Source organism: Thermobia domestica, chromosome 16, assembly GCF_964235325.1.
Source record: "Thermobia domestica chromosome 16, izTheDome1.hap1.1, whole genome shotgun sequence".
Classification (NCBI taxonomy): Eukaryota; Metazoa; Arthropoda; class Insecta; order Zygentoma; family Lepismatidae; genus Thermobia; species Thermobia domestica.
The window spans coordinates 129,642,457-129,657,346 of NC_137469.1; the positions used below are offsets into that span (position 1 = coordinate 129,642,457).

At 36.9% G+C, this 14,890-nt stretch overlaps 1 protein-coding gene across 2 annotated transcripts in view; it reads right to left on the reverse strand.

The window, feature by feature from the left end:
- LOC145673412 (uncharacterized) overlaps nucleotides 1–14,890 on the reverse strand; it is a 94,389-nt gene that overhangs the window by 50,642 nt on the left and 28,857 nt on the right. For both annotated transcript variants that reach the window (XM_081743098.1, XM_081743097.1), the window contains exon 2: nucleotides 11,934–12,485. Coding sequence is in view for 1 of the 2 variants with exons in the window: in XM_081743097.1 (XP_081599223.1) it covers nucleotides 11,934–12,370 (437 nt within the window). In the remaining variant the exon portion in view is untranslated. The remainder of the gene's footprint in view (nucleotides 1–11,933; nucleotides 12,486–14,890) is intronic.

Here is a 14,890-nt window from a genome sequence, read left to right on the forward strand (position 1 = left end):
CCCCATGGGTGGGGCAAGTGTCAACAGTCGGACTTAGTTCAAAAAGTGGATGCTATCAAAACTGCCGTTCGATGTTTTGCACTTCTCTTTTTATGGTATGTAGTTAAGGCATGTACCTTTTAGTACACTCAATATAGTTTTTATATCTATAATAATTTTCGAGTAAAAAAACAGACCTGAAAATTGTTGCAACTAGCCCCATCTTCCCCTACAATCACTTTTTCAAAAAAGTGTATAAAGCCAGTAAAGCAATTAACATGTAGGTCTATTTTCGAAGATAATATAGGAATTTTTCGTGCTGCTAATTATTTATTTTTAAAAAATCAGATGCTGAAACCAATCGATATAGCGCAGTTTAAGCAATTCAGTTTGTTTTATTTAAAAAGAAAACTCTCTATTTACAAATTTGATTGTTCCTATGTATTAGAGCAGTCTTCGAAAAATCAGTGCCTATTGTATTTCTAAAATATAGCTGGAGCCGCGGTGGGTCAGTGGTAGAGCGTTCACCCCTGGTGCATGGGGTCTCGGGTTCAAACCCTGCTCCCGCCAAGTGAACTTTGTGGTCGATAAACGCCGTGTGCGTGGATATTCTCGGGGTTCTCCCGTTTCCTCCCACTTTCTTCATTCCACCATTTCATTCATTTCTCATAATCACCGTCTCCTTCAGCCTAACCGGCATAACCGTGGGACGTAAAACTCAAAGATTTCATTTCATTTTCTAAAATATAGCTGTATTGATTTATTGGTATATATTTACCTTCAGTTTGTTTGAGAGAAAATTATTACAAGAACTAAAAAGTGTTTCTCTAGTAAATACGTTTACATAGTTTAGATATTGACGTTACTAAACAAATTTGGTTTTTTTAATACATAAAATGGCGCCCGTATATATATAGGGTGTAACTTAATTAATATAACAAACGTCGTTAGGTGATTCCTGACACCGAAATAAAACAAAAACTATACAACAACCTGGGTGTAACACCCGAAAATTTGTCGGAAAAATGTATAAACCGCCATAACTCATGAACAAAACGTCGGATTGAAGTCGGGCAAAAGAATGTCCATTGTTTTTAGTCGTAGATTCGATTAGTGTACAGTGACGATGCAAGGATGACTTCCAAAGAAACTGGAGTATTCCTTTGAGTATTTTATCAAACGTTGAATGAAGAAATGATCAATCAAGTACAAGATTTAACATTAAAAAATAATAGTGCATCGTTCAAGTTAGAAGAACACTCAGAATTCGAAAGAAAGAGAGATACACATGTGTGATTCATCTATTTTGTCTCAGTACATAATGACGTCTCGGAAGAAGATTTTAAATGGAACGAAGTCTTTAACGTATCACACTTATAATATATCTTCTAGGCTAATGGTAACGGATGATAAATGAACGGCTTCCTGTCCAAGAGTGTGTGAAAAAGGAAAAATAACTTTGATCCAGATTAGGTTTAAAACGACTGTGCATAGGACAGTCAGGCGGCATGTAAATAAATATAACATCGAAAAATGCAAAGATCATATGTGATGAACGAGTGTACAAGGAATTCTCCACATGACCCAGGGATTCCAAATATTGTGTGAATAGATATGGGGCAAAAGTAAGCTGCATTAAACGGTTTCTTCCTCGTAATATGTAATTCCGTGGAATATGGTACTTCTGTGCACAGAAGCAACAAAAGTGGAGAAACAAGGGATGTTGTACACGTTGCATAACGATACCAAGAAGTGCGCTGGAATAGTATACTTGATTTATCCGTTAGATGAATCTTCTCCCAGGAATACTTTTGATGGCGTTTTCCCCTTCCTTCGAGTTGGCAAACCTCAACTTTTCCTTGAGCTATGAAAAACTTCATTGCTATTGTGAATATACCAAAATACTATCCTAGTGTAGACCACTTACATTTTGATTTTATCATTGCCGGAGAAATTTTCTCAAAGGAAGCTCGTTGAAAGTACATTTTAAAAAAAGGATAGTCTTTTTTCGACATTCTAATGTACATACCTTAGAGCTGTATGGAATACCTACACGGAGGAATACCTACGGAACTATCGTCCCTTGTGTGCCAATTGCGAGTGGCTTACAGAAGGCTGTCTTGAAGTTTTATTGTGGAATGGCTTCAGTTAGCATGGCTGAGTTGTAATAAGCATCTACGCAACTTGTGAGTGATATACATAGTCAGATGCTCTACTGTTACACGTGTAATTGCTGTATAACAGGATGGGAAATGTTGTGTTCAACGGTAGAGGGTTGTGTCCAGGTATTTAAGGTCGTGTAAAAGTGTAGACGTTGGTGTTTAAGTAAAATTGATTGTGTTAACCTGTACACGCCTGCGCGATGGAAGATTACCCTGTCCACGAGCTGGCAGATATGCAACTCATTTATGGAGTAGCAAAGGGCAATAGCCCAGAAGTGAGGCGTTTATATCGTGACCGTCGCCCTCAAAAGAGAGTAACTTTCCTTGTATTTTTCCACGCCTCCATATTCGACTTCGAGAGAGGGGTCCCTTCGGTTTCTCGTACGTGAAATCGGAGGAAATAGCCCCATATGGACAGCTGAACTTGAAGACAGCGTACGTCGAATGATCAAAACCGTCTTGAAACTATCATGTGTATGGCGTAAAAACCCACATGCAACTCTAGTAAACGATCAGCAGCAGAAATTTGGTGTGGTGTGGTGGATAATTTTGTGGTAGGAACTTATTTATTATCGGTCTGCCTGTGTGGGAGTACGTATCTTTTATTTTTACGTAATTTTCTCCCAAAATTGATAGAACATGTGCCCTTGAAGATAAGACAGCAGATGTGATTTCAGTATGATAGTACACCTGCACATTTTGACAGGAATATGCAGACTTACCTAAATGAAACATTCCCAGATTGGGAGAGAAAAACCTGTGTTATGACAACCTCGTTCATTCTACCTCACGCTGCTTGATTTTTATTTCGGGGATACGTTTGAAACTCCGGCCACGACAGTCGAAGAACTTGTAGCTCGATGTAATATAGCTGCGGCAATCATCTACGAAATTTCAGATGTGCTTGATCACACGCGGAAAAATTTGCTTCGCCGATGTCATCTTTGCAATGCGGTCAACGGTCGACAATATCAGACTGTGAACTGTTATTCTTCATAGCTGTCTCGTGTACACATACTGCATTGCACAAATACTGTACAAGGTACCTCTGAGTATTTCAGTTATCCTACCTTCTCCGAAACAGAATAAATCGATAATTTGAAATTGTATTTCTTTCTTTCCTTGTGCAACACGCGCAAAACCTTGAGTATCGTCGAGTTTCATTCCTTCTGTAGTCGTAGTTATTATCTTCCACGAATTTACGCATTACGGGGAGGAAATCTTTTAATCTAGCTTACTTTGGCTCAAATTATATTCACATAATTAGTGGGAATCACTGTTGTTATGTGAAGAATCCCTTATACTCTAGTTCATCGTACATGATCTTTTGCCCCTGACTGTCTTATGCACAGTCGTTATAAACCTACTCTGGATCAAAGTTATTTTTTTTTTCATTTTTACACACTCTTAAGTTGAACAGGAAGCCGTTGATTGATCATCCGTTACTATTGGCATAGAAGTTATAATTATGATAAGCTAAAGACTTCGTTTCATTTAAATTCTTCTTCCGAGTCCAGGAATCACCTCCAGACGTTCATTACATTAATGAAGTTACACACTATATATATAATGATAAAAAATAATACCGATATTAGTGTCGATGAAATAGTATTTGGAGTCACTCAGACGAACAGTAACACTCCCGATGCAGTTTAAATCCATACTCAGATTCCATTGCCCTTTATGCTCAAAATGAAACTATTCTCCCCGTGCGAAGAACGGGTATTCGGTTAATAATTTATTATTAAACATCACACCATAAAATACAAAGTGTACCACGTAATGTACACGTTATACTGTTACTTCTTAATGTATAAATGGAGGATGAAGGACTATTATTGGATCAAAAGATCCAATATATTTCAGACAATAAATTTCTTGTAGGCTTTATATCTGGAGAACAACATATAGTGTACCCAAACCTAAACTATGACTGAACTCAGTATGATGTGCTTAGTGCCTGAATAAAACGAAAGCTCGATTTAGGGGCCATTCAAAAATTCTGTTGCCCTTGATCCAAAAAATCTAATATATTTCATTCAATAAAAAAAAAAAAAACTTGTACGTCTTACATCTGAAGAACTACATATAGTGCAGCCAAACCAAAACTATCACTTAACTCAGCATGATGTGCTTATTCCGAAAGTAATACGAAACCTTGATTTAGGGACCGTCCAAACGTTTGTAGCCCCTGATCCAAAAAGTCCAATATATTTCATTCAATCAATAATTTTATTGTATGTCTTATATATGGAGAACTACATATAGTGTAACCCAACCCAAGATATCACTTAACTCAGTGAGATATGCTTATTGCGTAAAAAATATGAAAAGTCGATTTAGGGACCGTCCAAAAATTTTGTGGCCCGTTATAAAAAAAATCCAAAATATTTAATTAATCGAAATTTTTCTTGTACTCCTTATACCTGGAAAACTACATATCTGGAGAAAACTCGATTTAGAGACCGTTCGAATATTTTATGGTAACTGATCCAAAAATTAATATTAGCCAAGATCATAATACTTTGATCCATTTTTTAGATCATTCCTAAAATTCTTGTTTTTATCCAATCTTTCTTTTAAACAGTATCACTCTCTTTGTTCTCAATTTGAAATTTATCAATTATAAAGCATTGCTTATTATCCAATTTGTATTCGGTGTAGAGCTTCAATTTTCTCAAAGTTTCAAATAAGATAATAAAATATGATTTACTATCGGAATTCGTGTAAGGTATTATTATTACTTTTATTGGTGTTTTCCTTTCTTTCAATTGTTAAAACAAGAAACTACCTTGCACTGTCGTAAAATATGTGCTCTTTTCCAATAGCATAATAAGTGCTCATATAATTTTGAACTTTAAAATTAAGGATTGAATCAGTACAAGAAGTACAATTTGGATAACGAATGACTTATAATTGATGTTTAGTGGCGTACTGAAGTAAAGGGATTAAGGACTTTGAAACCCCCCTTGAGCAAGGTATTATGCAAAATTAAGCACGTTTATCATATTAGCACGTTTATATATATAAACACTTGATATATTTGGTCTAGGAATTAATTTGTGCGGGTGGACAAGAGATGGCGCAATGAACGGAGCGTCCCACAGTTTCATGTATCCACACATGTGCTGCAAACCCCTGTCATCGCGTATCGTTCGTAGTATAGGGCAGTGGATTAAAGCGTCAACAACACCAGTTTGTAGTTAAGTGAACATGGCGCAATTTGTGCCTGATAAAGTGTTTTTGCGGGGTGTCCTGCTGCATTACTTTAACATGCAGAAAAGTGCGACTGAAAGTCATCGTATTTTGGTGGAAGTGTATGGTGACCATGCTCTAGCTGAGCGAACGTGTCAGAAGTGGTTTGCACGGTTTAGAAGTGGTGATTTCGGCTTGGCAGACCAAGAGCGAGCTGGACAGCCAAAAAAATTTCAAGACGAAGAATTGACAGCATTGCTCGAGCAGGATTCGTGTCAAACGCAGGAACAACTTGCAGCAGCATTAGGCGTTGATCAAACAACAGTCTCCAAACGCTTGAAAGCCATGGGAATGATTCAAAAGATGTCACATTGGGTTCCACATGAATTGAAAGACAGAGACGTTGAAAGACGAAAAACCATTTGCGAATTGCTGCTTCAACGACAGAGCAGAAAGGGGTTTCTGCATCGAATTATTACGGGTGATGAGAAGTGGATCCATTACGAGAACCCTAAACGAAAAAAGGCCTGGGTGAAACCAGGTGAACCAGGTCCATCACAACCAAAACGAGATATTCACTGTGCAAAGGTTATGCTGTGCATATGGTGAGATATGAAAGGTGTGGTGTACTATGAGCTGCTGCAACCGGGTGAAACTATGAATGGAGAACGTTATCGACGACAATTAATGCGTTTGAAGCAAGCTCTGGCCAGAACACGACCAGAATGGGAGAACAGACATGATAAACTTATTGTTCAACATAATAACGCTCGCCCACATGTCGCAAAACCGGTCAAAACCTATTTAGAAAATGTCGGATGGGAAGTTTTACCCCACCCGCCGTATTCACCAGACGTTGCTCCTTCGGACTACTACTTGTTCGATTGCATGAACAACGATTTGACTGGACAGCGGTTTACTTCTTCAGAAGATATCGAAACATGGGTCTCTGACTGGATCGCTTCCAAGGATGAGGACTTCTTTCGCCACGGAATCCGTACATTGCCTGAAAGATGGGAGAAAGTGGTGGCTAGCGATGGACAATATTTCTCTTAAGGTATTTATGTATTTTGTGTTTGTACTACAGCTTCAATGTGTGCGTACCAACCGCACGAATTAATTCCTAGACCAAATATAAACTTGTGTTCCTAAAGCCCCTGAACCCCCTAAACATTTGCGTAGAGTACTGATTGTGTTTCTCTTATTATTTTAACCGTTTTATGCTTTGAACGAAATTTGAAGTGCAGGAACCCTGTGAAGGTGACCACCTTTACTATAAAAATTTCTTTAATGGTTCTTAGTTTTTCTTCAAAACAATCAATAACGAACGAAAAATAAATGATTGAGTTTGATTTTAAATCGAAATTTGAAATACCACCAAAAAGTTGGCCCACCCAACCTTATTTTGTAAATGACTCTTAATAATTTTCAAAACAAACTATTTCCTCTTCAAACCAATCAATAAGAAAGGAAAACATGTTATTAGCTTGAGTATTGAATCGATATTTAAAAGCAGAAAAAACAGTATGAAGTTGACCACCAAATGTATCCTGGAAATAGATATATTTTACTGGTTGTTTTGAAACAAGTGATTTTTTCTTCAAAATAAGCAAACCGCCCCGAAACAAATCACCCTCATCAACATTATTTCTTAATTATATTCTTATGTTTTTCGAATCAAATTACTTTTCTTCCAAACAAGCAACAACAAATCCATATCAAACGATTGATTTTGGTCTTGAATCGAAATTTGTAAGTAAAGGAATCAGATTGAATTTGATCACATTCTAAATTTATTTTGTAAATCTCTTTATCTATTTTTTCGAAACAAGCGATTTGCTCTTAAAATCAACCAATAAGAAACGCTTGGCTTCGGTTTTGATTCGAGACTTTAAAGTGGAGCCAATATGAAATTCCATCACCCATTTCTCTTGAAAAGACTCTTTATGTTTTTCGAAACAGACTATTCTTTTTCAAAATAATTAGTAGCATACGCATATCAAACAATTGATTTTGATTTTCAATCAAAATTTTAAGTGGAGGAACAAGGGTAAATTTGGCCATATACCAACTTTATTTTGTAAACATCTCTTTATGTTTTAAGAAAGATACGATTTTTACTATTTTTCTTCAAAAAAGTTAATAACAAACGAAAAACAAACGATTGGCTTCCGATTTCAATTCGAAATTTGAAAGGAGGCAACTTAACATAGGTGCATTGCTTCGCTTAAAAAAAAAAAAATCCAAACGCAAATTCTAAGCCTACAGTTTTAAAATTGCAGTTACATGTACATACTTCAACTTAGTATACATAAAAAATTACAGCATTATAAAAATATCAGACAAATAATATTATTTATTCGGTATTGAAAACCTCGAATCAACTATTGGAGTTATTTAGCGTATTTTTTTTAATATCACAAAATTAAAGGTGTATTTATTACGGCATGGATATATTACGCACAATATTTTTATACAATTTGTATATATATATATATATATATATATATATATATATATATATATATATATACATAATTTTTTAAAAAATAGACCATTTAGAGTTATTTATCCTTACAATTTTTTATATCCACAAATTCAAGGTGAGGGATATGCGATATTGATATTTTCAGAAAGTGTTGACCACCCTACAGTGTCGATCCTGTGCCGTGTCGATCCTGTGCCGTGTCGATCCTATGCCGTTTCGGTCCTGTGCCGTGTCGATCCTGTGCCGTTTCGGTCCTATGCCGTGTCGGCCCTGTGCCGTGTCGATCCTATGCCGTGTCGATCCTACGCCGTTTCGTTCCTATGCCGTTTCGATCGTATGACGGTTCTCTCCTATATATCCTTGAGAAAATAATTGTTACTTAATATTGCGTAATTATAAAATAATGTATTTTTTATTATTTCGATCGTATGAAAGTTCTGCTGTCGATCCTATGCCGTGTCGATCCTGTGCCGTTTCGGTTCTGTGCCGTGTCGATCCTATGCCGTGTCGATCCTACGCCGTGTCGATCCTACGCCGTGTCGATCCTATGCCGTGTCGATCCTATGCCGTGTCGATCCTATGCCGTGTCGGTCCTGTGCATGTAACCCAATTGTTTTGCTTATTACGTAAGAACTCGTAGAGTCTATCGGGTCAAACGTTCCATACCGGTCAAACGGTCCAAACAGGTCAAAACGGGCATAGGGCGGGTACCTGGTTACGTGAAAATTTCAAGCATTAATTATAGGTTAAAATCATAATTGAGCTCTAATGGTTTGCATTCACTTTTTTTGTAGTTAGCAAACCAATGAACTTGCGGATACATAAATACAAATGTCAAATCTAAATTATTGCATTATATTATTGCAATGAGCATGAACGTGATTTACTATTAGGAGTTAGCGTCACGCACTAATGATAGTGTTTTATAAATAGCATTCCTTTTCTTCTTCTTCTTCTTATTATTATTATTCGATGGGCCATCTGTCTATAATGACAATTCAAAAAGATCTTCTAAAAAGGAAATGTTTAAAAAGCATTCTATTAAGTACATTGATCCTCACATTTATTAATGTATGCAGGATAATATCTGAGTAATAAAGCTATCATTTTTAATTTCCTGTGTGTGATATTCTAATTTGAGTTTGTCCAGATTTTATACATGTTATAAAATATATTAGAAAGAAACTGACCAAATATTGACCTGCCTAACTATATCATAAAGTGAGATAATATACTTCCGAGCAGAGCAAACACGCAGAAACTTTATTAAACGCACGACTAATATTATTATTAATAATAATAATAATAATAATAATTAAATTCCTGGCGCAGCAGCCCTTAGAAAGTCTGGAATTATAGCACTCATTCCTGTGGGGTGATGTGTTGCCAGCAGATCGGCTACACTCGTGGTTGATGCTGTCTTCGTACACTGCAGTTTGATCCTTTTTTCTTTCAAGTAGCTTTGCAATTGTTCTCACGACGCTAAATGGGCGCCGAAACGCCGTCTCCTAAGTACGAATGGTCATACCTATATTTGTTCCCACCAGACCCGGCACTGCTTGACCTCGCATTCCAGTGTAGCTAGGGATTTGATAATAAAATAATAAGAGGAAATTAGCTAGGAAATATAGAGAAGTATTAAACTGACTCCCTAGAGCTACGCAACGGTCCATGAAGGGCTGTGCCAGAACAATGGCACAATACAACCATCAGCTACGCAGCTAAATATTCGGAACAGGAAGATCTCGATTTTAAAACTGTGTTGCTATTCCTTTACACAGTGCTCGAAGTGAAATATTTAAGGAAGTATACACCACATACTTCCCCTCTGCTATTTAGAGCATTGCCTTTACGACACTTATGGAGAAAACATAATGGAAAGCCTCGGATAGGGAATACACAAGTTTTGGTCTATTCGATAATATTTACATACTTCCCGACATAATTTATATCAAAGTAATTAGTGTTTTAAGCTTAACAAAGTATCAAGGTAACCAACAACGTTCTGTAGCTTTTTTTTTTACCCAGCACCTTCGAACATCAATATGTCACCTATGACGTACCTGAAAGATCAAATAGTCCCCATCAGCATCGACGACCTGCTGCCAATGTTGTGGATGGTCATTGATTCCATCTTGGTAGAAGTAGGTGGGCCATAAAGTGAAGAGCGTATCAAGTGTATTTTGAAAATCTACTAGGGATTTGACCTGGGGTCCCCTAAAATGAATGTCCCAGAAACTGAACAGGTGGAACCCAGACGGTGTAATGTCCGGGGAGTATGACGGAGGCAATAGTGTTTCCCATTTAAGGGATAAAATGGTATCCCGGGTGACCTATCTACTCTGGTTTACCGTTGTCCTGTAACAGGAGGAACCCTTTGCGATTCAGTACTGCTGACTCCAGAATTTCGAGTTTATCTTAAACACGGCTCAACTGCTGACAGTACAAAGTTGCACTGATGCTGTGACCAGCTGGTAGCAGTTCCCGGTGCACGATGCTGTGAACAGTACACCAAACACAGAGAAAGACCTTCTGGGGCAGTGCTGGTTTCCACTGGTTGGGAACCGCATCAAGGGATGTTAAACAATTATAATGGCGCCGTGGAGCTTCGTACAAGACCCACTTCTCATCACATGTCAACACCGTGTTCAGAAACTGCTTCTTCCTCAGACGAGACAGTAAAGAAACATTGGTGTCTGTTCGCGTTGCCTTCTGGCACGGAGTCAAATCAAGTGGGACACATCGACCCAACTTGTAGCACTTCCCAATTTGATGGAGATGCTGCTGAATAGTTCTTCCACTCACACGGAATTATAGTCTTAGTTTCTCGCATGTCTGGCCATTGTTCGCCTCAATCGCTGCTTGCAGTTTTTCATTTTGTACGTGTGCTAGTTTTTTTCGCACGTGGTGTGTCTTCAAGTGTTTGGCCACAGTCCTTAAACTTGTTAAACCACCGCTGCACTGTCCGCATATTCAGGACACCCTCACCAAAGGCTTGGCATATCTTTCGCCGCACTGCAGCGGCATTTGACCGCAGTTTGAACTCGTAGATCATACACGCCCTTATCACGTTATGTGGAAGTGCAACGTTCACTCTATCCTTACGCAAGTTCACGGTGTAACTAAACTGCCACAATCAGGTAGTGTGTTAGATATAACTACACCAACAACTCACCTACGCCTTAACTCCATTCGCATTCAACTCACGGCGTGAGGGCTAATTGAACACGGTCCTAAACAAAAAGCGACAGAACTTTCTTGGTTAATTTATAAAATAAAATATCTTGTCACATTACATGAGCATGGCAAAGCGTACGGGTAGCTACAGAAATGTACGTTCTTCAATCACGCTAATACTAGCCTATACTAATGTAAAAGCTACGGATGCCAGACGGAACAAACGCCATATGAAGCTACTATTCTAACCGCAATGAGGTTAGCCATATTGAGAATTGAATACAATTATATCTGAGTTTGAGCGGCAACGCCGAAATCTGGTTACAAATGATTTATTATAGGGACAACTAAACACTTAGATCTTGACCTTCGAGGAAATAATTGATTATGTTCTGTGACGTACTATATGAGATTTCGTATCACGAAAATATCTAGAGTCAGAGGGTACTGTTATAGATAAGCCAGAAAGGTAATATTCTCACGAATAGAAAACATACAACTGAACTATGTGCCCACAAAATACACATACCTCCTATTGCAGTTAGTGTTTCACAAGAGTCCTATTTAATAATCTTGAGATTTGACAGAACTTTAAAGTATTACTGATTGATCGTTTTACTTCAAAGCAGTTTTTATAAGTAGAATTGCTCTTGGCATTACTCAGTAGCTTTCAATTATAACACTCAAAGCTTGCTGTAAGGAGGAAGTTTACAGTGATTTGCCGTTACGTTTGGAAACTTATTTCACTGCTGAACTGTTTTACCTCATACATAGCTAAGCATTAGCTTGCGTTGTTTTATGTATTCTAATGTTTGCAACTCTACTAACTCTGTTCAAATTATACGTAACGAATATTCATGTAAGTATTGCAAGGGTTAAAAAGAAATATTTATATAGAGATGACTGTGAGGAAATAAACGAATTAAACGTACCTGAGGGCCTGAATATTGTTATCTGTCTCTCGATCACCATTTTCTTCAACGTCCTCTCTGTGACAGATTTGACCTGCAATACCGACAGAGTTGTCACTGCTTAACTGTTTTGTATTGCGTATAAAATCGGAAGACTTCGGCTTGGTGTTACTCTGAAAACGTTTGGTTATTACAAGTACTTCAGCTGTTGATAAACGTTTGTCCACACATATAGATTCCGAATTTAGTTTCCAATCTGACATTGTTTCATCCTGATTACTTTCTGAAGCGATGTTTTTTCCTTCCATTGCACTTTCTGGTTCTTTACAATCCAAACGTACTGCAAGAGGATCTTTATCATCATTTATGTAACTAGTACATAGTTTATAATTACATTCCTCAAATGCCTCGTTCTCAGTTTTTACTTCAACTTGAATAGGAACGTGTTCTGTTTCCATTTCAATTTTATTACGAGGGAAGTTCAAATACTAAAAAAACATTTCGCTAGCTAAAGACGGTTCACGTTGGACATCAGAAACTTCAGTACTTAATGTTAAAGGAAAACAAACAAATCTGAAAACAACAAGAAAAATATTATTCGTTTTAACCAAATTTATGAGCGTACTGGGAGAAAATGTCGGTAACTTCCGGCAAGGTTCCAGAACAATGGTCCCCCTTCCCATTAGCAATAATAAAGACAGAAAACAACGTGCTCTACGGGGCGCTAACGCTCCTTGATTCACTAGCGTTCGCTTGACAATATTAAGTGAAGTAAATATTAAACTTTGGTACAGAAAGAAAGCAACCTAACTCCAAATCTCTAAGGAGGGACCTGTGTTCTAGAATCTTTCCGTAAGTTCCATTTCAGATGAAATTAGGTTTGCGGGGACAATTGTTTGTGATCAGACTAGGGATGTAAAATCTACTAAAACTACTATTTTAAAGTATCTGAAATTTTCCTGCAACTCGTTCGAAAACGTCGATGTACCTAAATACGAAAAATACGATAACATACCAAAATATCGAAATACTGACCAACATCCGTTGTTTCCTTTCTTGGTAAAGCAAAACCTATTATAGTTTTCTTCTACTATACATACAAGTATATTATAGGGCTATATTATGTTCATGCTCTATTTGCTAAACATACGTAAATTTTTCATTTTTATAAAATTTATTTTTAAATGAACTCACGAATTCACAACGTATGATCAGTGTTGCATGAGGACAGAAATCGCCAACACTAAAATTTTCTCTGCCATATTACTAGATTGCATACCTTAAATACAATAAAATATGAGAAGCAATGCTATATACACTTTCTACTTAAAAATCGATAAGATTTTCAACAACTACTGTAATATTTTCTAGACAGATTTACTTATTCTCTGCAGCCTTTCGTCTTTCCTCAAATACCACGTTATCATAAAATAAGTATCACTGTTCAGAGAACTGGAGACGTAATCACTCAACAGAATGCAACCAAATTTGGTTGGAGCATATTTGGGAGAAGCGATTGGCGTAGAAAAAATATCAGTTCCTATCTTCTCTACCAGAGGTAATTGTGTCGCTGTACAACGCAATGTAAGTGCAGCAGTGATGCTAAATGATAAGAAAGACTGCAATTATCTCTCCAGTCGCTTACCCACGCCTGCATGTGTTTCAGTGATACGTGTTTGAGGCCCACTATAAGCCAGAAATGAATTGATGGTGATCCGATGTTTTCACCTTTCCTCTTCCTCTCTTTACCTTGTGTTCAAAGAGTCCTGGGTTTGATTTCCGGTGATAAAACACGTGAGTTGTATCCCATGTTACAATGTAGGTCTATTAATAGATCGCCATCATCTCATACGGTTCTAGTCACCATTCATTTTCCATGCTCAGGGAACTTCACGTCAAAGACTTGACTTTGGGCAGGACCCCACATAATCGTCATCGTTCATAACACATCACAACAGTACAGGATTATTAATAAGAGGGCAAATCAATGCCACGCGTCGCACGGGGGCATAATTACGGCCTTCTTTCATTGAATATCAATAATATCATTTGACTTCCATACCACACTTGTAATGCCCCGGTATTCTCAATCTATAGCGTGCATTACATATATTTTAATTCGTGTTTTATAGTTATATTTTTGTTTACTTTCATTTGTGAAAAGTCCAGTTAAGAAATTTAATTGTGTTTAATGTTATACATTTAGAAGATGCGGGCGGTGAGTTTTGTGGTTTGTAGCACCCGGAGATTAAAACAGAGATCAATAGAACAAAAATTTATTAAATTAGTGGTTGTCTGTTTTTAAAAACAGAATATATAGCTGAATGTATAAAAAAAGGAAAACTTATACGCAAGTTAAGAAAGTTTTGCAGAATTTTGTTTATTTCCCTATACATCTGGAAAATGATCAGCCATATTCGTTTCTGCGAAAGAAAATTGCTACAGGTAACATTGCAATTATTGTAAAATAAATTTGTTTGTTTAAGGCCGAAAATATAATGATCATGGTTACGAGCTAAAAGTTATATGCTCGGGAAACTAATATTCCAAAAAGTTCCTGTTCCTCCTAAGAATATTCCTTCCTGAAATATTATGACAAAATTTAAGTAACTAACGGTTTGGAAACAACGGTTTGACGGTTTTACTAAATAACAATTAAACTGACTTCACATGAACTAATTTAACAACTAATTCCGATAGAAGTACATTAACATAATAAAGTGATATATTTGTATATGTATTAATTGTTTGGCCCTATATATTCTACTCGTTTCTAACACCTCAAGGATAGTATATTTATGTTGTACGGTATTTATGTAGAGCTACGCAGCAACATCTTCATTCAAATGTAAAAGATGTCATTAATTCGTGCAAGTGATTTGTAGGTAATTGATGATTTCGGTTCCCTGTAAAGAAAATAATGTAGGTGAAAATAAAATGAAGATACTTACAGAGAAGATAGTAAAATAATGAGGAGA